Raw genomic sequence first — 25,515 nt, forward strand, 5'->3', positions numbered from 1 at the left:
TTCTCCCAATTTTTTCCTTGGAGTAGCGCAGGTTAGTTCTCCACCGTGCTTGTTCTAATTGAAATAGTAATTATCCAGCAAAAACATTGGTTCGAGGTTGAAAGTTTTTGGTGTAAGAAGTCTCTGTAATGTAGTTATTGCTTTTTGGAATCCAAGGATGGATAATTATGAGAAAACGTTTTAATTTGATAATTATGGTTGATTGGTACCAATAATAAAAGTAAGCTATAAAGTAGCTGGATATAGGATTCTGGTGTCCCACGCCCCAACCACAATGCTACTTAGGAAATTATATGATTTTAGAAGTAAAACACTTTTTCCTTAATATGATATTTGTAAGTAACTTAAATTATTTGACTGACATGTTCTTGAATACTAGTGGAGCATTGTTTATGCCTAAGGGTTGTCTATAAATACTTTTTGAAAATTTGCAAGAGCTAAATATGGTTTTATGATGTTGATATGACTCGTGCAATTGGCCTGTATGCTTATGTAACTGCATATTCTTCTTATTCTCCCAAGTTTTTACCTAAACTGTGATCTGTCCAAAATTTGATGGTTTGGACTGCATTACTGTGGATGGTTATGATAAAATGATCCTAGTACACATGATGCCTTGACAAGTTACTAATGATCAAGTAATTAAAGTAAGGAAGAAAGTTGAAGTTTATGAACATAATTTATGTAGAATCAGATCACATTGAGACACATTGAGGTAAGAAATCTCATGAATTGCAGTTTCCATTCATATACGACTAAAATGAGAAAACAGATGCTATTGAAGACTAATTTAACAACTACTTCTGAAATGAAAAAAACAAAAGTTTGGGAAGCCATAATATCCTTTGTGAAGTTTTGAGTGTTACACGGTCCATAATTGAAGGGGCATGAACTAAATGATGCTAACTCATTGGCTAAAGTCATAACACAATAACTCTAAAGTTTGTTTTTAGTTTTGTTTCTAGAAACTTGATTTTAATAATTTCACTATAAAAAGATTTTTTTGACTACCATTCTTTCTAGGTGTTGTTTTGACAGGATGGATAGACTCAATTGGTCTGAAGTCACAACGACAAGAACTCTAAATTGTGAATTGCTTTATTGTTTCTGTATGTGATAAATGACTAGTCTGAGCTTCAGTTTTTTGTTCTTCCTTTTAATATAGATGTTTAAACTATTATATCTCGTAATGCAATGTTTTTAAATCAAGTCACAACACAAGAACTCTGAACTGTGAATTTGCTTTATTGTTTCTTTAATGTGATAAATTACTAGTCCGAGCTTCAGTTTTTTGTTTTGCCTTTTAATATATATTGTTAAACTATTATATCTCGTAATCATGTTTTAAATCAATTTATCTTGCTTGAATTGCCAACCATTATTATCTTTGCTGAAATCCTAGAAGATGATGGTTTGATCTTCCTCCACATGTACTCGTTACTTACTAAGATAGGTCATGTTTACATGGTTCCATTGAAGCATTCAGCTTTTCAAAAGTGACATGCTTTTCTTTTATTGGAGCATATAGGTATAAGTGGAGTTGTGAAAGAGTTGCATAAAATGTTCATTGGGGGTGCAATGAGCAACTTATATTAGTTCAGGCCATGTAAACAAGAAGGTACTAGATCAACATGTAAATCTCACTGAGAAACAGGAGGAATTCCAGATAAGGCAAGCTGAACTTGGAGCAAGTAATGAGGTACTATGCTACTGGATTTTAATGCTCTTAAATGTCTTTCTGTTGTACTTATTGTTTTTTAAACGTGAGATTAAATGATTTTATATATCTTTACTTCAAACGACAAACAGTAAGCCATAAAAAAATAGTCTGAGCTTTGAGCTTGATGTGAAAGACTGCTATAGTGAATTTCAGGACATATCCAAGCCAAGGTACCAAACTCTAGGCAAAGAGAAAAAAGCTAATTATTTTTTGGGGATAAAGAATGCTAAATGCTTTTATTTAAAATGTGTGGCTTTTGCTTTCAGGATAATGCTATGATTTAAATGTGTGCTATGGGCTAAAATGCAAGGTATCTCCTCAACTAAATTTTCCACATATTACTACCTAAGCTATAATTTCAGCTGAAAGTGCCTCACATTAGGTTTTTTTTCTCTACTCCCAATAAACTAATCGATACAGTCTAACATGGTGTAGATAATAATAAAACACAGTCTAGTAGATGGAGAATTTGCAAATAAGTTAATTAAAACATCATATTTAAGAATTATTTGGGTATTTTGTTACTTAAGATTAATGATGTTAGGGCGATTTTATACCTGCTTTGATTTGACCTAGTGTAAGATTTGTGGGGACCTTGTCGCATGCATATTTTCGAAGTCTTAATGCTAGATGTTTGTTCCAGTGAATTTGATTTTTTACAATTTTACAGGGTTTTCCTTACTCTTATAGATAGTCTTCTACTTTCGTTGTAGATTCAAGAAAGCTTCTTGTGGATTTCTAGGTTTTTCTTTCCTTCACTCATTGTTGGGTGATTTTTCATTTTTAGTCTAAGGAATCAGAATTACCAGATCATGTTATGACAAATAATTGATTTTTCTTTTCCATGTTAACTGGACACTTTGATGATGAGTTTTTACCCTTTTCAGATGTTGTACTCTTATAAATGTTTGGGATTTATTCAAAGGTCTATAGCAATAACTAGTAGATGCCCGCCATTAAACTAAAAACAAGACCCCTTTGAGAATTTCTTAGTTTTATGAATGAACTATCTTCAAGTTTATGTGTACATGTATGGATTAATTGAAATTAGATAAAGATGTTTTGCTCATGCTTTTACAATGTCAATATGCTATTTGTGATTTATTAAGATACTTTTTGAGTATTAGCATTAGTTTCTATTGTTATGAAGGCAAAGGTGATGGTACAGATGTAGAATCTAGAGCTCAAGAAGAAGATTTGCTCATCCAGGATGAGATTTCTAAATCTTGTCTAGTGAGCATCAAGTGTGTAAGTCATTCTTTTATGGTGATGCTTGCATTTTTGCAAGTTATTGCAAAAGTTTGCAAGTGCTCCATTATACATGCATCCCTTGTTATTGAATTGTTGATTCTCTGTAGGAGGAAGAGACAATTTTGCATGAGAGAGACGGCTTATACTGAATTGAAAAGGATATGAGATAAGGATGATTCACATTTTAATAATTTTTAGATTTTAAATCATCGATATGCCCTTTAAACCTTTTTGGGAAATGAGGATTTAGTGAGGTTTACAAGGTCCGAACTTCGCCAAGTAGTTTCATTTGATGATAGAAACATTAACCTTTGTTTGTTTGTTTGTTTGATGAAAATTCATTTTTACCATGACAAGAGTATGGATCATTTTGTTGCCAATATTGGCAATTGTAATAGCACATCCTTTTGCAGTGATTTGAAATGACAAATTTCCGGTGGGCTTATGATTTGGTGGAGCATAAGTATGTTGCATGTAAGCTAGATGGTTTGAATGTTCAATGTGGGTTGGGGAGTGAGGATAAGAAGCCAAGTTACATACGGCCATGCATTGCGAGAGTACAATATTCACAAGAACCTTGGTGCACAATCAAATTGTCCATCTTGTAATCTAGCGCACCGAGATTCATGCCGACAAGGTATGGTAGTTCCATAAATCTGTCATTTATTAAAAGTATGGTCATTTAATATTATATCATCACTTTGTCATCATACATGTGTTTGTGTGGAATCCTTTTGAAATCATGAAAGTCTGAAAATGTTAACACTGTATAGAGAGTTAAATGTTCAAAGATGTTGGGAGGCGTTTGTTGATGCTGAATAGAGCACCTCACGGGAGTTAAAAGTGGGGGAGCAAGGATCAAGACAGGGATGAGAGATGCATTTCTTTGTTGTAGTTCCTTGTTTTAAGGAACTGGTTGGAAATTGATTAATTTTCGTTTGTGCTTTCTTTGTTTCGTTAATTTATTTGACTTCAACTTGATTCAATTAATGTGGGCTACCCTGTGCTTTCTCTTATAAGTGTCTTCTACAGTTGGAGTTAACGGACCTAACAAGAATTATTTTTTTTCATTGAGTGATCATGTTCTTGATTTATTTTTATTGGTGTCCTTTTTTCTATGAACTTTTATTGGAGTTAATTGATATCAAAATTCTGTTATGGGCTTACAATACGTTTCTTTAGTAGCCATTCGTTTTGTATTGACTGATCTCTTCCACAACCTACGCAATGATGATAGGCATCAGCAATACCATGTATGTTTCATCATACACTATCTCATTTCCACTCTATGAGATTGAGGTATTTTCTCAATGTCACTGCTTTAAGTTTGTATTTTAATGATTGTTGTTATTTAATAGGTAGGTGCAGGGCATCAAGGTTTATTTTGCTTTTTGTCAAGATTATGTTGATAAATTCCGACAATCACATCTCGGTAATACTTCATAACCTACTTCCTTTTCTTTTCAGAGGTATGGAGTGAATAATGGTCCACATCTTATTACAAAAGGAGATGGATCCTGATTTTTTTTTTAATCTTCTTCTAACATATAAGCTTATCTTTATCTTTACTAATCTTATCACACAATGCTCCATAATTTCTTTTAAATTAGTTTTTCTGTCATGATGCATAATTTTATTTGAGCAGTTCAAAAAGTCAAATTGTGGCCACTATCGATTGGGAATAATCTAGGATTCTGCCGCTATCCTTCCATCCATGCATGAAATTGGAAACATTGTAATGCTTTACGAAAGAACTAGGGGGGGAACATAGAAGTGCTCTATATTTGCAGCCATACAATTTTTGTTTCTATTTTCTTCATCCCTCTCGACCCTCAGAAGATGAGGAAACCTGATTACTCTTTTCTTATTCAAAAGTGCTCAATCTAAGTGTTGTTTTTTGTGAAAATTTTTATCACATAGATCAACCAATTTAGTTATTTTTTTATTAAGTTGTTGTCTTCAATCACTACCTCTTGGAATCATCAACTTTATCGATCTTGGTGGGTCGCTTAAACTTAACTGCTGTCAGGCCTAGTCCTCACTCGCATGGCTTCCTAAATGGGTTGGGTTGAAAATCTCTATTTCACTTGTTCAATGTCCACATCAACCAACCAGGACCATGTTCACTGTTGATGGCCACCTTAAATAGCAAGTTGTTGGATGGCTATTTTGTGATAGTAAATGGATGATACACTTTTGTGGGTTAACTTGTTATTATTGAAATTTATATATTGTTGTATGTGAGAGTGATGAGGAATTGCATCTTTGTCGTACAATTGCTTCTCCATAGAAAAGAATCTATGTTCTTTATGCACTTTATTTCTCACTGCCTTTTGCTTTGTTTCTAGAAGATCACTGATAGAAAGTCTAATAATTTTTAGGAAAACTAAAGTTATGAATTTAGTCGAAAGTGGTGGGTTCTCTCGCTCCAATCCATACTGTGTAGTGCAGTAAGGAATGGTTTGATTCTTTGAACCTTTTATTATTGCTTAATTTTCCTAAAAACTATGTATATTCTTTTCCTATTAATTTTTAAATTTCCTTTCCATTTCTCATTAATCTTAAAAGATACCACCATTGACATTGATGAAAGACTCTGAGTGTGTTGATGTATTCAAAGAAATTGGTGGCACAGATGCTGTGAAAGCTTAAAAATTATGCAGGAAACAGGCAAGGAAGGGATAGTTGAGTTGGGTTATCTTTCGAAAATGTTTTTATGTTTTTAGGCAAGGAAGGGAAAGGTTTGATTCTTTGAACCTTTTGTTATTGCTTAATTTTCCCAAGAATTATGTATATCATTTTCCTACTGATTTTAAAATTTCTTTTGTTTCTCGTGACAGTGATAGCATCATTGACATTGATGAAAGACTTTGAGTGTCTTGATTTATTGAAAGAAATTATTGGCACTCAAGTGTATGAAGAGAGACGCCATGAAAGAAAATTTGATTCCTTGAACCTTTTATTAGTGCTTAATTTTGCTAAAAATTATGTATATTCTTTTCCTATTGATTTTTAAATTTCATGCATTTCTTGTGACACTTAATAGATAGCATCATTGACATTGTTGACAGACTCTGGGTGTCTCGAGTGTAGGATGCCGTGAAAGTTTGAAAATTATTCCGGAAACATGCAAGGAAGGGATAGTTGAGTTGACTTTTCTTTTGTTGATGGTTTTCAGTGTTTATAATTTTATTTTCTCTATTAAACAGGGATCAATAGAAAACAAATAATTCAAGTAGTTCAGTACTTGGATAAGAGGTTGAAGGACCGGTATGAAGAGAAAAGGGAGTTGAAAAAATATTAGCAGCTGGACAAGTAGCGAAAATCTCTAGAATATACTATTTATGGTAAGGAACTCCAATGAGCTCAACATAAATTATTGGAGGTCAGTAGCTGTTAGATGTTTGGACATGCATAAGGTTTCTTCATGTAGTGATTTTATGAATCTCGCAAAATGTGCACCAAATAGTTAGTTGAAGCATAGAAGGACATGCATTGTGGTGACAAAAAGGAAAATAAACATGATCTTACTCGTCATTATAGATGTAGTGAGTCTCTTATTTCTTCCACTGGTTGTTGTTCCTTGTCCTTTATGTGTGTTTATGAGTTTTAAATAACGAACTGAAAGGCGAGCTTAATTTTTACGTTAAAAATAAAATATTTGACAGTTATGTTATTCTTTATCAGGTTCTTGTTTCTAGACTAGTTTTGGAAACTATTGGATTTATAATTAGCACTGCAATCCAAGAATTAAACATTAAATTGATAATCTTGAGGGTAGAATGTCGTGAAGTGTGAATGGCTAGTTGTCATACAATGATTGATGCATAAAGATTTAGGTCTAGTATTTCTCATTCTTATGCATTGTTGGAGACTTTTTACTTCAGCCCCTCATGACTTGCTTGGAAATGGCAGTGTGTTTTAGCATCGACTAAAGGAAGACTTGTGCTTGTGCCTGTGATTTATTTCATGCTGTGTTTTTTCTTTTCCTTCAAGATTTCTCAAGACTAACATTGGCATGATATATGCTTTTCTTCCTCATAAATAATTTTACAAAATGGAAATTCTTTGCCATAGTTATATCATGTGGTGTTCAAGTAGTGTTAGATTGTCTTGACATTCAATTTCAAGACTATCCAGGATCTAAATTGTATTGTTTTATTTTTCTCTCTCGAGTCAATGTAGTGCCCTTATATATTTATTTGTCTCCTTTCAGGTGAAGGAGGCTCAAAGCAAGGTTTCTGAAAAATTAGCTAAGATGCATGATGAGGTGTTGAATGCCCATGAGGAATCCAAGGACTTGGAGAAGGTGCTCAAAGATCTTACAAAAGAAGTTCACGCATTGAAAATAGAGAAAGAGGCAACAGAGAAACGAGAAACAAGAAGCGATAAAAAAGTAGACAGAGCTTGAGCTTGATGTGAAAGACCTGCAAGAGTCCCTAGAGTGTATATTCTTTCCTTATCTTGATGGTTCTGTCTATGCCAAAATAGCACTTTTATATGGTTGAAGGACTTTTTCTTTGTGCATTATCTCTTTTTCATAAACAATTTTTGCAACTTGCAGTATAATGGAGCGTGAAAAGCAGCTGAGCATCCTGTATCAAAAAACAAGGTCGGGCAACCCATTTTCCAGCAAAGCTACTTGTGAACAAAGGCTGCAAAAGGAAAATGATGATTTACAACGTCTTTTTTCTTTAAATTTGGCTTAGGCAAGAGTTCAGATCAGTCTATTCTAATACTTTAACATCAATGCAGATCTATGCTGGTGTTGTCAGAATCTTCCTATAGGGGGTACTTTCTTATCTCATGCTTATCATTTAATTAGGAAAGGACTAAGCCCTCTTCAGATAATTCCATGATCAAAACACAATGTTAAGGGTTTGTCTTTTTTTATATTTTTTTGAATTGTTTAGATAGTTTTAGTAAATTGGACTTAACAGGAGCTATATCTAAAGAAATGATTAACCTCTCTAGCATATTATTTGTTCAATTTCTTCATTTTGTTTCCATTCCTTGGATTGTAGGCAACTTGTGTTTCTCGTCTTTTCTTTTCTTTATAGGTATGCAAATTTCGAGAGGTTACTCGTGTAGCTTAGAATAAGCTAAAATGTAAGGTATCTCCTCAACTAAAAGTTTCTACATGTTACTATCTAATCTATGATTTCAGCTCAAAATTCCCCACATTAAACTAATTCATACAGCTGAGATGGCAAAGAATAATAAAACATGGTCTAGAGAAAAAAATTATTTAAGAATTATTTGGGTATTTTATTTGCTGCTTTAGTTTGGCCTAGTGTAGGATTTGGGGGACCTGTATAGGCACTTATTTTTTCAAGTCTTATTGCTAGATGCTTGTCGAGTGAAATTTGATTTTTTGCAATTTTGCATGTTTCCTTACTCTTGTGGATATCAATACTTCTACTTTCTTATAGATTCAAGGAAGCTATTTGTGGATTTCTTGGTTTTTTCTTTCCTTAATTTGTTGTTGGGTGATTTTTTGCAATTTGACATGTTTCCTTGGTCCTGCGGATATCAAAACTTCTACTTTCCTTGTTGATTTAAGGAAGCTTCTTGTAGATTTCTAGGTTTCTTCTTTTCTTCACTCATTGTTGGTGATTTTTCGTTTTTGTTTTCCTTCAATCCTTTGGTAAGCTTGCGTTGCAGTCTCTTGTTTTGATTTGCGTGATTTTAATCAATGTTTCAATTTTATTTATTTTTTAATCTTTTTAGAATGTTGGCATAGTTGTTTTTATCAATAGTGTTGCACAACGTACGCATGTTTGCCCTTCATGCCCATGTTTTGTGTTAACACATGCTCCTGCCTGTTATATTTTCCTAGATTTTTTTTGTGCTTTCCTGGGCTGCCAATAAGGTTGTTACATGTTTTGTTGGCAATGATAGTTTGTTTTTAAACTTTTGATGTCTCTTTATACTGTGACTGTGTGATGCTCGTATTAACATTTCTTTTATGGGTGCTGGTAAGGATTATGAGCATTATTTTTATCAATGGTGATGCACATCATTCACATATTCGCCTTTAATGCCCAAGTTTCGTGTTAACACATGCTATCGCCCATAATTTTTTCCCAGATCTTTTTCGTGCTTTTCTAGGCTTCCAATAAGGCTGTTACGTGTTTTGCTGGCAATGATAATTTGTTTTTAAACTTTTGATGTCTCTTTATATTATGACTGTGTGATGCTCATATTAACATTTCTTTAATGGCTGCTGGTAAGGATTATGAGCATTATTTTATCAATAGTGATGCACATCATTTACATATTCGCCCTTTATACCCAAGTTTTGTGTTAACACATGTTGCCACCCATAATTTTTTTCCAGATATTTTTTGTGCTTAGGCTGCCAATAAGGTTGTTACGTGTTTTGCTGGCAATGATAGTTTGTTTTTAAATTTTGATGTCTCTTCATGTTGTAATTGTGTGATACCCTTATTAGCGTTTCTGTAATGGATGCTGGTAAGGATTATGAGCATTATTCGATCAGGATAAAATTGTTGCTACGGCAACTTGACTACACCTACCAGTTGAGAATATGATTGATTTGGTGATTGCCTTTATTTTTAACAAAACTGGTTTCCATTCTATTCGTGTAATGACTGTTTTTCTACTTAACTATGCATGGTGGATTAAATGGGTTCTCATAGAGATACCTTATCAGATGAATTAATTTCTATAGGAGATGCCTTTGTGATGGATGATTTCTGCACATTTGTGTTGTTTCATTTACATTGTCATTTAGTCATTTTCTACATGCAACCATTGATTTATTTGATTTTTTTTATCTTGAGAGAGTATATGACCTGAGTGCGTTTGACTAGTTAAGACTAAATGATGAGTTTGGGATCGGCTGGTGAGTGCACCTACCATTCGTACCATTCCAGCATTGTTTACCTTTAGTAACCCCATTCAGCTCTTTTGCTTCTATTCCTCATAGCTTATTTTGTCACATCACTTTTAGTCACTAATGTACTCAGATAGCAATCATGATTATTGATCTGAATATTTTGTGATTTGACCTTTTTAATTGTTAAGACATTTTAATAGAAAGCTTCTCCATATGGTTGCACATTTTGACCTAAATAATGTTGATTTTTCTTTTTCCATTTTTACTAGGTTCTGTCTGCTTGGCTTCTTGGATTAGTTCAAGTAATCCTCGCTTGGCTTCTTGGATCATTCCTATAACAACCCACGACATCACGTGGGTAATGTATCTAATCTATTCTATCATGTTAAATATTCTCTCATAGAGTTGTGTTCCCACTAGCAGTCTCTTAACCTTCTGCCATGGTTACTTTATTGTTTGAATGATGTACTCAGATAATGAGGCACCTTAATGCTTTGAAATGGGGACAAGCCACTTTTATCCCATTGAACAGGTAAGGATAAAGTATCTGTTGAATATTAAACTCAATCCAGAAGGTTCCAGTCAAGGAAGGCAACCACCCACCGACCAGCCGCAGCCGCCAGCCGCCTTCACACTTGGAAAGTTTGAATTTTTGTATTCTGTTTCATGTATAAATAGAGTGCTCAGTTTATGTTATTGTGTGTGGAGAGAATTGTGAGAAACAATAGAGAGAGAACAGAGAGAAAGAGGGTGTGTTTAAGCTTTTGTTTTAATTAATTGTAAGCTTCGGTTTCGTGTAATAAAACAGTGTGTTTTATCCCCTCTGAGTGTTTCAAATCCACCACCAGTGGTTTCTCCCACCAACAATTGGTATCAGAGCCCCGTTCGCCGGAAAACAGAAGTGTTTTGGGGTATATCCGAATTTTCAAAGTTGTCAAAAACAAATTTTGATAATTCCATAGTGTAGATCTCATCAAGACGAACTCATTGTCGCAAGAATCAGCCTGATCGAAGCCGACGGTAGCTCACACGCGCCGCCTGAAGATTCTGCACAGAAGACCACGCACAGCCCACGCGCACCGAGGTTGAAGACGACTGAGCCACACGCGCACCATATTTGAGCCGCTTACGCCGAGTCCTAGCCGAGCCGCAAGCCGAGTCCAGCCGAGCCTCCAGCCTGTCCGTACTCCGTGCCAAGCCGAGCCGCGTTCTAGCCGCAGCCGAGCGAGAGAATATTCCCCCGAATATTCCCAGAATATTCCCGGTTCAACCCAGCGAACCGCCCGCCGTACAGAATTGGTTTTTTGACCGGTTCACCCATTTGCGGACCCGATTTCTTCAAATTCAGACCGGTTCCCTACTATTTGGACCATTCCGGATTGATCTACAGTGTCCGTTTGTCCAAATGCGTCTCCCAAAGAGGTGATATAGTCATTCCAAGAGCAAAATGACTACAAAAGGTACACATACACTCATCCCGAAGCTGACCAAAGACAACTATGATAGTTGATGCATCAGATTGAAGGCATTTCTTGGGTCACAAGAGTGTTTGGATATTGTACAAACTGGTTATGATGAACCAGAGTCCAAAGAAAGAGAAGATGTTTTACAAGAGGCACAGAAGCAAGCCCTCAAAGTCAACAGAAATAAGGACAACAAAGCCAAGACCATCATCTACCAAGGTCTTGATGAAGATACATTCGAGATCATAGCTTCCGCTGAAACGTCACATGATATATGGGAGGCTCTCCAACAGAAATACAAAGGTGCTGACAGAATCAAGAAGATTCGTCTTCAATCTTTGCGAGGTGACTTTGAGTTATTGCAAATGAAGTCCTCGGAGTCTATTTCTGATTATCACACAAGGATTATGGTGATAGTAAACCAGATGAGAAGAAATGGAGAAGCCCTCATCGATGCTCGAATTACGGAGAAAATTTTGAGATCCCTAGATCCAAAATTCGATTTTGTTGTTGTTGCAATTGAAGAGTCCAAAGATGTGGACAAGTTGACGATTGATGAGCTTATGAGTTCCTTGCAAGCTCATGAGTAGAAGATTGTAAAGCGAAATGGAGATAAGGCAATTGAGCATGCCTTACAAGCAAAGCTGTCCCTCAAGGACAGATATGAGCAAGGGGAGACTTCATCAAATGGATACACCACTCAAGCAGGAAGTCAACAATCCAGAGAAGGATTCTAGAGATTCCAAGGAAGAGGTTCTTGGAATACAAGCTTCAGAGGAAGAGGTGGTAGAAACACCACCAGAGGAGGTCGAGGACAACAGACATTCACTCCTAGAGGAAGAGGAGGCGGTTACAATAACCGTGACAAGAGGAACATCCAATGTTATAGTTGCAATCAATTTGGGCACTATAGCACTGAATGTCGAAGGAAAGCTCCGTTAGAGATACGTGAGCATGCTAACTTTGCAGCAAAAGAGGACACAGGAGCAGCTGCATTGCTTGTCCAACAAGGACTTGGTGAAAAGCAGGAGGACATATGGTATCTAGATACTGGAGCAAGCAATCACATGTGCGGCTACTGAGAGTTATTTAGTAATCTAGATGAGACCAAGCAAGGTCTAGTTACTTTTGGAGATACCACAAAGGTTTCATTCAAAGGTAAAGGCAACATCCCAGTCAAGTTGAAGAATGGCGATTCCAGCTACATCGCCGATGTCTATTATGTCCCAGCCATAAAGCAGAACCTAATCAGCTTAGGTCAACTTTTAGAGAGAGGCTATACTTTTTACTCGGAGAATTGTCATCTGGCAATTAGAGACAACAATTGGAGATTAATGGCCTACGTGAAAATGTCCAAGAATAGGATGTTTCCTTTGAACATCCAGTATGATGCAGCAAGGTGTTTGAGCGCCATCACCAACAGTGAAGAATGGCTTTGGCACCTGAGGCTTGGACATCTGAATTTCACGAGTTTGAAGATGCTAGCAAGCAAGAAGATGGTCAAAGGTTTGCCTCACATTGATCATCCAGATGAAGTCTGTGAGAGTTGTGTCCTCAGCAAACATCACAGATCCAGTTTTGCTAAAGAAGTCAACTGGAGAGCAAAGAGGCCACTGGAGTTAGTACACACAGATGTGTGTGGCCCGATAACGCCTATGTCGACTGGACAAAATAGGTACTTCCTCACTTTTACTGATGATTTTAGTAGAAAGACGTGGATATACTTTCTGAAGAGGAAGTCAGAAGTATTCAATTGTTTTAAAGATTTTAAAGCAATTGTGGAGAAGCAAATTGGTTATACGATCAGAATAGTGAGATCTGATCAAGGAGGAGAATATACAGCAAATGACTTTGAAGCCTTCTGTACACAACAAGGCATCAGACATCAGACGACAACAGCTTATATACACCACAGCTGAATGGTGTAGCAGAAAGGAAGAATTGAACGATTCTTGACATGGCCAGAAGTTTGCTCAAAGCAAAGAAGCTGCCCAAGCAATACTGGGCTGAAGCTGTATCATGTGCAGTGTATCTGTTGAATCACTGCCCAACCAGAAGTTTGCAAGGAGTCATTCCAGAAGAAGCATGGAGTGGTCACAAACCAAGTGTTACTCATCTACGAGTCTTTGGTTGTGTGGCATATGCAAAGATCCCAGATGCAAGAAGGAGAAAGCTCGATGATAAGAGCAAGAAATGCATCTTTGTCGGATATGGTGAAAGAAGGATGGGATACAGGCTGTATAATCCCATCACAAAGAAGGTGATTACGAGTAGAGATGTTATCTTTGAAGAAGATAAATCTTGGGTATGGAATGATGATCAAGAAGCAGGCAGATGGATCAACACTGATTTGATTCTTGAAGGTGAAGAAGTACCAACAGTACTTGCAGAAGAACCAATTGTACCTGCAGAAGAACCGATTGTGCCAGCAGCTGAACCACAAAGTCCAGTGTTTATACCAGCAGCTGAACCACAAAGTCCGGTACACATATTCCCTGTATTCAACAGGAGGAACACACCAGGAGCATCATCATCAACACCACCATCAGCATCCTCATCAGAAGGACCAAGAAAGATGCGAAACCTTGAAGAGTTGTACGATACCACTCAGGTTATGGAAGATACAACTCTGTTTTGTTTCCATGCAGATAAGGACCCACCAGAAAAGAAGAAAGCAATAGGTGTCAAATGGGTCTACAAGACAAAAGCCAAATTAGTGGATAAAGGCTACAAGCAGAGAGAAGGCAATGAAGATTAAAGTTCATGCTTGGCATGACATCCCTCGATTGAGTTTAAGGGGGAGATTTGTTGAATATTAAACTCAATCCAGAAGGTTCCAGTCAAGGAAGTCAACCACCCACTGACCAGCCGCAGCCGCCAGCCGCCTTCACACCACCGGCCGCCAGCCGCCTTCACACTTGGAAAGTTTGAATTTTTGTATTCTGTTTCATGTATAAATAGAGTGCTCAGTTTATGTTATTGTGTGTGGAGAGAATTGTGAGAAACAATAGAGAGAGAACAGAGAGAAAGAGGGTGTGTTTAAGCTTTTGTTTTAATTAATTGTAAGCTTCGGTTTCGTGTAATAAAACAGTGTGTTTTATCCCCTCTGAGTGTTTCAAAGCCACCACCAGTGGTTTCTCCCACCAACAGTATCCGGGTGTAACTTATCCATATGGTTCTGATGTGGTACCTTTATTAAAAAAGTTGAAGTTTTCTCCCAATCTTACCCTAGTATTTGCATAAGATAGTCCTCAACCATGCTTGTTCTAATTGAAATAGTATTGATCTAGTAGTAACATTGATTCAAGTTTTGTTGTTCTTAATTTATATGTAAGTCTTCTCGTGTAAATTATCTATCCACATGGTTCTAATGTGGTCCTTTTATTAAAAAAAAGTTGAAGTTTTCTCCCAATTTATCCCTAGGATTAGCGCAGGTTATTCCCTACTGTGCTTGGTCTAACCAAAATAGTATTGATCCAACAAAAACAGTGGTTCAAATTTTATTGTTAATAATTTGTATGTTGGTCTATACATAAGTGAAAATTGAGTAATTACTTGTGCTATTTTGTTCCAAAAGGTTATTTCTCTATATGTTTTGTTAATTGATTGTTGATGTTTTCATTAGCTTGGTGTCCAAATTTGGGTTGAAATTTTTTGGTGTGAGAAGTTTTATAGTGACTGCTTTTGGAATCCAAGGAAGGATAGATGTGAGAAAAAGTTTTAATTTGATAATTGTGGTTGATTGGTACCAACAATAAAAGTACGTTGTAAAGTACTTGCATATATGTTTCTGGTGTGCACCCCCAACCACAATGCTACTAGGAAATTTATATGATTTGCAAAGTAAAACATTTTTTCCTTGATGTGATATTTTTAAGTAACTTAAATTATTTAGTTGGCATGTTCTTGAATACTGGTGGAACATTGTTTATGCCCTAGGGCTTGTCTATAAATGTGTGTACTTTTTGAAAATTTGCATGAGCTAAATTGTTAATGAAGTTGATATGACTCCTGCAATGGTCTGCATGCTTATATCGTGGCATGTTCTTTTTATTCTACTAAGTTTTCACCTAAACTATGATCTGTTCATATTTGGATGTGTCCACAAACTAATGGTTTGGACTCCATAACTATGGATGGTCAGGATAAAAATCTTATATGTTATTTTACATGATGATCCTTATACATGTTTATGATGCCTTAACAAGTTACTAATGATCAGATGATTAAGTAAGGAAGAAAATCGATATGACGGGGTTTTTTTATGACTATCGATGCTCAAAGTTGAAGTTTATGAATATAATTATGTAAAACAGATCACATTGAGGTAATAAATCTCATGAATGTGCAATTTCCATCACATAGACTAAAATGAAAAAACAGAGTTAGAGACTAATTTCATAACAAATATGAAATGACAAAAACAAAAGTTGGAAGCCGTGATATCCTTTGCAAAGTTTGAAATGTTATATGGTGAAGCTGAATTGAAGGGGCAGGAACTAAATGATGCTAACTCATTGGTTGAAGTCATAACACAAGAACTCTAAAGTGAGCTTTAAGTTGTTTCTAGAAACTTGATTTTAATAATTCACTATAAAAGATTTTTCTGAGTAGCCGTTCTTCCAAGCATTTCTGATAGGATGGATAGACTTATTGGCTGAAGTCACAACACAAGAACTTTGAATTGTGAATCTGCTTTATTGTTTTTTTATGTGATTAAATGACTAGTCTGAGCTTCAGTTTTTTGTTCTTGGCTTTTAATGTATTGTTAAACTATTATGTTTTGTAATTAATGTTTTAAATATATTTATCCTGCTTGATTTGCCAGCCGATATCTTTGCTGAAATCCTAGAAGATGATGTTTTGGTCTTGCCCTCATATATACTTACTGAGATAGGTCATGCTTCCACTTAAGCATTCATCTTTTCAGAAGTGACATGCTCTCTTTTATTGGAACATGTAGGTATAAGTGGAGTGAAGGATTTGCACAAAATGCTTCATGGGTGCAATAAGCAACTTCAATAGTTCAGCCATGTAAACAAAAAGGCACTAGATCAACATGTAAATCTCACTAAGAAACAGGAGGAACTCTAGAGAAGGCAAGCTGAACTTGAGGCAAGTGACGAGGTACTACAGTACACGATTTTAATGGTTAAATGTCTTCTGTTGTACTTATTGCTTTTAACGTGGGATTATGATTTATGTATCTTTACTTCAACGACAAACATAAGCTATAAAAAAACAGTCTGAGCTTGATGTGAAAGACCTGCTAGAGTGAATTTCTGGACATATCCAAGCCAAGGTATCAAACTCTAGCAAAAAGAAAAAAGTTAATTATTTTTTTTGGGATAAAGAATGTTGAATGCTTTTATTTAACATGTGCTTTTCTTTAAGGATGATGCGTGTGTATGCTAAAATGTAAAGTATCTCCTCAATTTAAATTTTCTACATATTACTATCTAAGTTATAATTTCAGCTGATAGCGCCTCATATTAGGTTTTTGTCCTCTACTGTCAATAAACTAATGCATATAGCTAACATGGTAGATAATAATAAAACACAGTCTAGTAGATGGAGAATTTATAAATAAGTAATTAAGACATCATTATTTAAGAATTATTTGGGTATTTTGTTACTTAAATTAATCTGTTAGGGATTTTATACGTGCTTTGATTTGACCTGGTGTAGGATTTGGGGGACCTGTATAGGCACACATAATTTTTAGTCTTAATGCTAGATGCTTATCGAGTGAAACTTGATTTTTTGAAATTTTACCTGTTTCCTTACTCGTGGATATCAACATTCTACTTTCATTATAGATTCAAGGAAGCTTCTTATGGATTTCTAGCTTTTTTATTTCCTTCATTTGTTGTTGGGTGATGTTTTTGCAATTTTGTGTGTTTCCTTGCTCTGAATGTTTTGTGCTTTGGCCTTTTCAATTATTAAGACATCTTTATAGAAAACTTCTCTATATGGTTGCATATTTTAACCAAAACACAATTGATTTTTCTTTTCCTATTTTTAATAGGTTCTTTATCTGCTCGGCTTCTTGGATTAGTTCAGGTATTCTCCACTTGGCTTCTTGCATCATTCTTATAACAACCCATGACATCATGCAGGTAATTTACCTAGCCTATTCTATTATGTTAATTATTTTCTCTTTTAGAATTGTGCTCCCAATTTGCTAGATGGTCTGGCATAATCACTACCAGTCTCTTGACCTTCTACCATGGTCACTTTATCGTTTGAATGATGTATTTCATATCAATATTTATTTCAAGCAACTTATTTCATGTGGTGGTTGGGTATAATAACATATCAACTCAGATAATTAGGCACCTTAATGCTTTCAAATGAGGACAAGCCACTTTTATCCCACTTGACAAGTAAGGATAAATGTGTAACTTATCCATATGGTTATGATATGGTACCTTTAATAAAGAAGTTGAAGTTTTCTTCTAATTTTCCATAGGATTTGTGCAAGTGAGTTCTCCATCGTGCTTGTTCTAACTGATATAGTATTGATCCATTAAAAACTTTGATTCGAGTTTTGTTGTTAATAATTTATATGTTGGTCTCCACACAACTGAAAACTTATTAATTACTTGTGCTATTTGGTTCTAAAAGTTTATAGCTCTACATGTTTTGATAATTGATTGTTGATGTTTTCTGCAAATTTGGGTTGAAAGTTTTTGGTGTGATCCTTTTTAGTGATTGCTTCTGGAATCTATGGATGGATAGTTGTGAGAAAAAAAGTTTTAATTTGATAATTGTGGTCGATTAGTCCCAACTATAAAAGTAAGCAAGGATATAAAGTACCTACATATACGCTTTTTCATTGATGTGATTTTTGTAAGTAACTTAATTATTTGACCGGCATGTTCTTTGATACTGGTGGAGCTTTGTTTATGCTTTAAAGCTTGTCTATAAATGTGTACTTTTTAAAAATTTACATAAGCTAAATTGTTAGTGATGTTGATGTGACTCCTACAATGGCCTGCATGCTTATATCATTGATTATTCTTCTTATTCTCCTAAGTATTTTCCTAAACTATGATCTGTCGAGATTTGGATGTGTCCACAAACTGATGGTGTGGTTTGCATAACTGTGGACGGTTACGATAAAAATCCTATATGTTATTTTACATGATGATCCTTATACATGTTTATGATGCATGAACTGTCAATAGAATCCATAATTAGCTTACCATATAGGCCTTATATACTCTCATAAATAGGAAAGAAGATTTAGCTTACCATGAATAGCTTTCTAAGATCACTCTTGTTTTTTGGTTTCCTTCTATAACCAGTAGCCAGCCTGGTTTCCCTGTATAGTTAGTTTCCTTGTATAAACCAGTAATTGGCCTAATATGTAATGGTGACCTGCTGAAATGTAATTCATTCCAAATTCTAACTATTTTATCATTGTATCAGAGCCCTCTCAGTCATAGTTTTCTAAGAACTCCCAGCCATGGTTTTCTTTCTCAATTGTAGTCTTAGTCCTTATGGAGAAATCATATATTGTTTGTGTCAAATTCAATGGCAAAAATTATACTGCTTAGGAGTTTTCATTGGAGACTTTTCTCAATGGTAAAGAGCTGTATTTTCTTTCCTTATCTTGATGCTTATGTCTCTGCCAAAAAAGCACTTCTATTTGGTAGGACTTTTGCTTTGTGCAGTGTCTTTCTTTCCTAAACAGTTTTGGCAACTTGCAGTATAATGTAGCGTGAAAAGTAGCTGAGCATCCTTTATCAAAAAACAAGGTCGAACAACCCCTTTTCCAGCAAAGCTACTCGTGATAAAAGGCTGCAAAAGAAAAATGATGATTTACAACGTCCTTTTTCTTTAAATTTGGTACTGACAAGAGTTCAGATTAGTCTATTATGATACTTTAACATCAATGCGGATGTATGATGGTATTGTCAAAATCTTCATATAGGTGGCACTTTCTTATCTCATGCTCATCATTCAATTAGGAAAGGACTAGGCCCTCTTATAAGATAATTCCATGATCAAAACACAATGTTAAGGTTTTTTTTTTTTTTATTATCTTTTTTGAATTGTTTAGGTATCTTTAGTAAATTGGACTTAACAGGAGCTATATCTAAAGAAATGATTAACCTCTCTAGCATATTATTTGTTCAAGTTCACAAGAACTTTGAATTGTGAATTTATTTTATTGTGTCTTTATGTGATAAATGACCAATTGTGAACTTGTTTTAGTCCTAGCTTCAATTTTTTGTTCTTGGCTTTTAATGTATTGTTAAACTATTATGTCTTGTATTCAATGTTTTAAATCTATTTATCTTGCCTGATTTGACAGCCGAAATGTTTTAAATATCATTGAGAAACAGGAGGAACTCTAGAAAAGGCAAGCTAAACCTGAGCAAGTGACGAGGGACTATGCTACTGGATTTTATTACTTAAATGTCTTCTGTTGTTTTTACTGTTTTTAACGTGAGATTATGATTTATGTATCTTCACTTCAACAAGATTATGTTTTTACTTTAATAATTATGTGCAGAAAATAAAAGAACTTGTATCTGTTTTAGATCAGCAAAATGATGAATTAATAAATCTTACTTTCAAAGGAGTTGTTCAGCACTTCAACGAAGTATTCTCTGAACTTGTGCAAGGTGGTCATGGTCATTTGGTTATGATGAAGAAAAAGGTTAGTTAAAGGAGCCTTTTATGTCTTAATTTCATTTGTTCTTTTATTTACTCCAATCGCTCATTTTTCCCTTGCTAGTCTTATGCAATGCCTTGACGTTCTTCCTTTGTCTTTTTATTGTTTTCCAAGTTTAATTAGTATATTTTGGTCTTTCATGTTGAATTTTTGAGATAACCATATGAGTGCATTTTAAAGTTTAATGTCATACATTTGTGGTCAATCTTTATAGCCGTTGAAACATTTCTATAAATTTTGTGGTATCTTGACAAGATGTTGATCACGAAGATGATAATTGTGACAATGGACGCCATGAAGCAAATCTGGAGGGAAATATGTTACTCTGAAAATGAAGGTATGAATATGTTGTCGCTCAGTTATATGTGTTTATTTTTTTTCATAAACAAGATAGATATATAAAAAAGGACATATTATGCAACGTGATGCCTAAATTGCTCTTTTTCCAACTCAATCACAACTTATTGATCAATATTTTTGGATATCATCAACCATTTTTAACCAGAAAGGAAGTGGATATCATTTAACGAGGACAAAAATAGATAAGAAATTTTATTGGAATGCAAAATTTTCTTTGTTTAACTTTCTAGGTTGCCGAGCTGTGCTAGTTTCTTGTGACTATAGCTGGTTGATGGTTGTGAAAGAAAAACAAAAGGTGAGCTTTAGTAACAAGCTCATAACACTTACTATTCATTTAATGTTTATTATCATAGCCATAAGAAGAGATTGTAGTGACTTGTAAATGTTTTGTTATGCTTGAATTGAATTTGGTTTGGAGGCCATTTATCATTTTTCCCATGGATCTTTAGGTGGCTAGTTTTGTTTTGGAATTCATTGTTGCTTATTGCATTGATAAATTTTTGTAATTGATTGTAAGGAACTAAATTTGTTGTCTAGACCCATTATACTTTGGGTGCAAAGACCATTAAAAGACCACAACTGGAAATGTTTGTCATACAAACTGAACTACTATACAATTTAATGTTGAGAGTTGTAGGAACGTGGTCTATATAAATCTATCTAGAATGACATATATATATTCTTTACATAGGATAACAGGCCCAAAGAGCACTTCTAAAATTGTGATTTCTCATCTTTAGAGGTATCAGTTCAATGATTTGGTGTTAAATTATTCATGTTTTTGCCGTTGTAATTTGTGGAATAATTTCCTCGAGGCATAACATGTTTTGACAATACATTTCTATTTCAACTCGATTTAGGAGGAGCTCATATCTTTACGTGCAAAAGTCATTGCACTAGAGCATGATCTTCATAAATCTTGTCAAGAGGCTTCTAAGAATCATGATGCCTGCTACCAGTTAGAAAATGTATAGTTTTGCCATTACTTTATGGATTTTGGTTATCCACTATGGCTAATAATCTTTTATTTTATCTGCACTATAAATTGAAGGAACTGAATTCAGTTTAAGAGCATTTTTGGGGTTTATTTTTTTGTTTCTCAACTTTGTGGTTTGGTTTAATCTGTTGTTTTTTTTTTTTTTTTTCTGTTCTAGTGGTGTCCTACTTTCAGGAATATGATGTATCAGGTATCCTATTAGTAATATTTTTTTTTTATTTGCTTACCATGTTCCAAGTTTGAGGGATCACTTGGATTGAACTAATGGCAGTTGAGTTTCTTGAAAGAACAGGGTTTCTTGATTATTTTATGTGTTCTTTTATCAACAAGAAAACATTATCATTAATATCTTATGTTTTGTAGGTCAAGTTGTGGAATTGCTGCTTTCATTAGGGAAAAGTGAGAGGGGCTTAGCTATCACGTGCTTGAAAGGCGTATTGTGCTAGACTAGTAAGAGTGTCTGTTTGGTGTGTAAGGATTTTCTTATCCAAAACATGGATAGCGGAACCTCATGCATCGAGCCCCTTTCAGTTCAAAAATTAATTGTGATGGTAAGTTTGTTTTTCATTGTGATTTTTTTTTTATATATATAATCTTATTTATTTGTTGTCTCCCTATTATATAATATAGTGATGAGTGTTTTAAATTTTTTGAGTGATGAGTATTTTAAATATATATGGTTCTAAAAAAACCAAAGGTATTTTTGTCTTTTCATACAATAATTAGTCATTAGTCTAGGGTTATTTCTATCTTTTCAATATGTTTATGAATAGTAAAAGAACCAAAATATCCTTAGGATAAAAAAATCTACATTGTAGGGCAAGGGTGTTGTCTTTTTCTTTTTTAGAATATAGTAAGATTACATATATGACTTGAAGGACAAAAAAATTATGCAATTGAAACAAGGGTTTTAGTGTCTTTTTCTCACAATTTTTTTTTTTTTTGTAATTATTGGTTTGGTTGAGAGTTCTAATGTAATTTAGCATTTAATTCATGATATTTTAAATGCAAAAAGTTGTTGGTGCATGGTCGGCGTTGTGCACTTTGGATGACGTGTGCACCATCTCCCAGTGGTGTAAATAAGCTTCTGCTATCTCATTTGGTTTCACAAGGTATTTGGTGTTTTATTTATCGGTTGTTTTAAATTTCCACCCGCACAAAAATGACTAGCCTAAAGCTAGCTTCCTCCTTGACGAATCAGGTTCCTAAGGGTTTTTCATATAATAATAATAATAATAATGTACTTAATAAAAAGTAAATACCTATAGATTCCATAGGGTTGATTTTATGATTTTTAAAATTATTTATCACTTAAAAGTTTTCAACTAGATTTTGATTTATTATTATTAGCAAATTCAAATGCTCTCATCTTAGATTTTTTGTAATCTTCTGCTTAGATATAGATTGTGCTTAACTAAAAATTCATACTAATTGATTTACAAATTTCTTTTAGAGTTTACAACAAAGTAACATGAGAAAAAAAAAATCAAGGTCTCCAAAGGAATGTTCAATTAGTTTAGCCTTGCAATTTTCACTAGATCTCCACTTCAAATCAAAGAAATAGTAGGGTGGCCATCTTGGGTTGATAAAGAATTCAAGGGATAAGGCAAATGATTTGGGTAGTTTATTAGGTTTGGTCTCATGGATTTACGGTGGATACAAGGAAGAAAAAAGATGTCGATTTGAGTTTGTATGGCTGATTTGGTGGCATTGCTAGAGATGCATCTAATTGGAAGTGGTAGGGTTTGTTGTTACTAACATGGTGGCTGATTTTGGTCAAAATTAGGCAATGCTAAGTAGAAGAGATGTTGTTGGTTGGAAAGTATTCTTTCTATTTTTTATTGGATGGTAGGGTTGTCGGCAATTAGTCTTAGACTTAAATTAATAAAAAAAATTTGATAACTGAGAAAAAAAACGAAAACATTAAAAAAATTACAAAACACTTTGGATTCCTATTATAGCAAGAATCTTCTTCAAATAGAAAGTCAATAGGACAATAAAACAAATAACAAATAATGTCCTCTCCAAGCATGAAAACATTTGAATTTAATTACTAATTTGTTTCCCTTAAGTAGTTGCCCATAATAAACCTTGTATGTTAGGAAATCCTTGAAAAAAATGGAGAAATAATAATGAGGTTGATTTCCTTTTATTAATGACTATAAGGTTTTCTTTTGTAGCTAGAATTTTATTAAATAATCCCTACCACACAATGAAACCTTTATTTCTGTCATCAAGAGTCCTTGTATAATTAAGAAATCTCTCAAAATTAGCTATTAAATATCCTTACATTATCAGGAAAAGAATCTTCTTCAAATAGATAGTCTACAAGATAAAAGACAACAAATAACAAAATTCATATTGCATCTACTAGCCTGTATTATAAGATCTTCTCAAACTCTATGATTGACCTGAAATTTTAACCTAATTTTTACAACTCATGATACATGCTCTTCTATTTCTCAAAGTAAATGTCAGTCCATTGATGATGATGAAAGTCATTGATGTTATTCCTGAAAATGCTAGCATTACAGGCCATAAATGTCTTACGATCAAGATATGTAAGAGCTAAGTATAACATCTTACCATACTAGTCTCATTTGTTATGATGTAGTTTAAAGCTTTAAATGGTTTTTGAAATAACTAATAATATAGAATTAACAACTTGAGTATAATAATATTGAAACTAAGCAGAGAACTTTGTGATCCCACAGCATCCCTATACAACATGCACATTGCAAAACTTTTTTTTGCAAAATGCAAGGAAAACAAACTCAGACAAAAATGTCAAGCTGAACAATTATAGTGAAAGAAACTATAAATGAATACTCAACTAAGAAAGGTTCATAAGAACCATCATTAGCAATCATGGAATAATCTGGCTGTTTTTGGGTTTGCTGCAAAAAGAGATGATTTCATCAATTAAAGCCAGAACATATTCAACCATTTCTTCCTTAAAAATGTCAATTAATATGGTAACAAATACCCGAACATAAGCTGGACCATCCTGCATAGTTTGAATATAAACAATAAAGTGACTTTAGCATTCAGGTCCTAAACATATATACATAGAAAATGGACGATGAGTGATTTGGTTACATCATATAACAATTGTGCCCTATAACTTTCAGGTCTATTATCATAACGCCTTAAAAGTTGAAGATCTGTCCCAGAAATTAGCTTGGTCACCATGTATGTCTCCCATGGGATATCCCTCTTCAGAACCTAAATAAATAAATAAAAACTTGAAATTCTGAAAGCAAATAAGAAATAAATTGGTGTAAAACAAGTGATGAGATCACCAACCTACACTGTAGTCAGTTCGGCCTGCTCCATTTCTGCTGAAACAAAAAATAAATTAAATTAAATCTAATTCAGGTTTCTCTCCTCTGCCAACGACGATGACAACAACAATAACGATAACAATCCAAAAAAGCTAGAGAGAATTGTGCTGACTAAGAAAGTAGATTAACAAAACCTAATCAAAATACTTTGAATAAAAAAAATGAAAAAGATCTCCCTCTTTGATACGGTTCAGCCCTATGATACGACCCAAGTAAGGTCAGATTCAGATTTTGGCGTAAAAAGCGCAACAATCCAAGTTTACGGCAACAGTCATAATTCTCAATCCGACCGTTGGATCGGGCTAATATTTTATGTGGACTCTCCAAACATGTTTTACTACATTGGGTTAAAATTTCAAGTCAATCGGAGTTCGGGAAGGAATCGCAATACTGGTCAACAGAGGCTGTACGAATTTTGTTATTTACTTCCATTTGACTTGTGGACTTCCTATTTGGTTAGGATTCTTTTTTTTTTTTTGATCAAATGTAAGAAGTATATTAAATCAAAAAGAGCAAGACAAGCTTGCAATACAAGCTGGAAGCCAGCAGAGAACAGAGTATATACATAAGCTCAAATAGAGAATAAATTCCCCAAAAGAAACAAAAACAAAAAGCCAGCGAAATACAAGCTGAAGCAGGATAAGCAAAAGCCTAAGATTAAACCAAGAGACAGCCAAGCCAAGCCAGCACAAGGGAGCACCGAAGCCAACAGCTCATCCAATCAAGCAAAGCGAAATGCCAACAAACCAAGATGGACAACTCCTAACCCCATGCGGAGACAACCCGACAGAATACCAAGAGCCTTTACCATAAACACTCAATTACCTCCTGC

The 25,515-nt window shown here is 34.5% G+C and overlaps 1 protein-coding gene and 1 long non-coding RNA gene across 39 annotated transcripts; both read left to right on the forward strand.

Annotated features, from left to right (window-relative positions):
- The first annotated feature begins 3,481 nt into the window (after nt 1-3,481).
- On the forward strand, nt 3,482-10,700 carry LOC118044974 (uncharacterized). 36 transcript variants are annotated; one of them, XR_012168213.1, is made up of 9 exons: nt 3,488-3,608; nt 4,209-4,224; nt 4,330-4,403; nt 5,353-6,318; nt 7,188-7,415; nt 7,536-7,762; nt 7,996-8,085; nt 10,103-10,191; nt 10,307-10,700. It is a non-coding gene; the product is annotated as an uncharacterized lncRNA (long non-coding RNA). The 36 variants fall into 36 exon arrangements; XR_012168218.1 differs by having other exon boundaries at nt 6,181-6,318; XR_012168205.1 differs by having other exon boundaries at nt 3,482-3,608; nt 4,154-4,270; nt 4,330-6,318.
- A 6,730-nt stretch (nt 10,701-17,430) lies between these two features.
- On the forward strand, nt 17,431-24,127 carry LOC140954709 (uncharacterized). 3 transcript variants are annotated; one of them, XM_073405299.1, is made up of 6 exons: nt 17,431-18,953; nt 19,888-19,967; nt 20,238-20,319; nt 20,573-20,637; nt 21,497-21,529; nt 21,703-24,127. In XM_073405299.1, exons 1-6 carry the CDS (start codon nt 18,836-18,838, stop codon nt 21,730-21,732), a joined length of 408 nt encoding a protein of 135 aa, XP_073261400.1. In that variant the 5' UTR covers nt 17,431-18,835; the 3' UTR covers nt 21,733-24,127. The 3 variants fall into 3 exon arrangements, with proteins under 3 accessions (XP_073261400.1, XP_073261401.1, XP_073261399.1); XM_073405300.1 differs by lacking the exon at nt 21,497-21,529; XM_073405298.1 differs by lacking the exons at nt 21,497-21,529; nt 21,703-24,127 and having other exon boundaries at nt 20,573-21,483.
- The last annotated feature ends 1,388 nt before the right edge of the window (nt 24,128-25,515 follow it).

Source organism: Populus alba, chromosome 16 (genome assembly GCF_005239225.2).
Source record: "Populus alba chromosome 16, ASM523922v2, whole genome shotgun sequence".
Classification (NCBI taxonomy): domain Eukaryota; kingdom Viridiplantae; phylum Streptophyta; class Magnoliopsida; order Malpighiales; family Salicaceae; genus Populus; species Populus alba.

Coding starts and splice junctions, on each gene's coding strand:
- LOC140954709 (XM_073405298.1), top strand. CDS start 18,836: ATGGCAAAAATTATACTGCTTAGGAGTTTTCATTGGAGACTTTTCTCA. Junction 18,954..19,887: donor CAAAAAAGCACTTCTATTTG/GTAGGACTTTTG, acceptor TTACTTTCAAAG/GAGTTGTTCAGCACTTCAAC. Junction 20,320..20,572: donor ATGTTACTCTGAAAATGAAG/GTATGAATATGT, acceptor TTAACTTTCTAG/GTTGCCGAGCTGTGCTAGTT.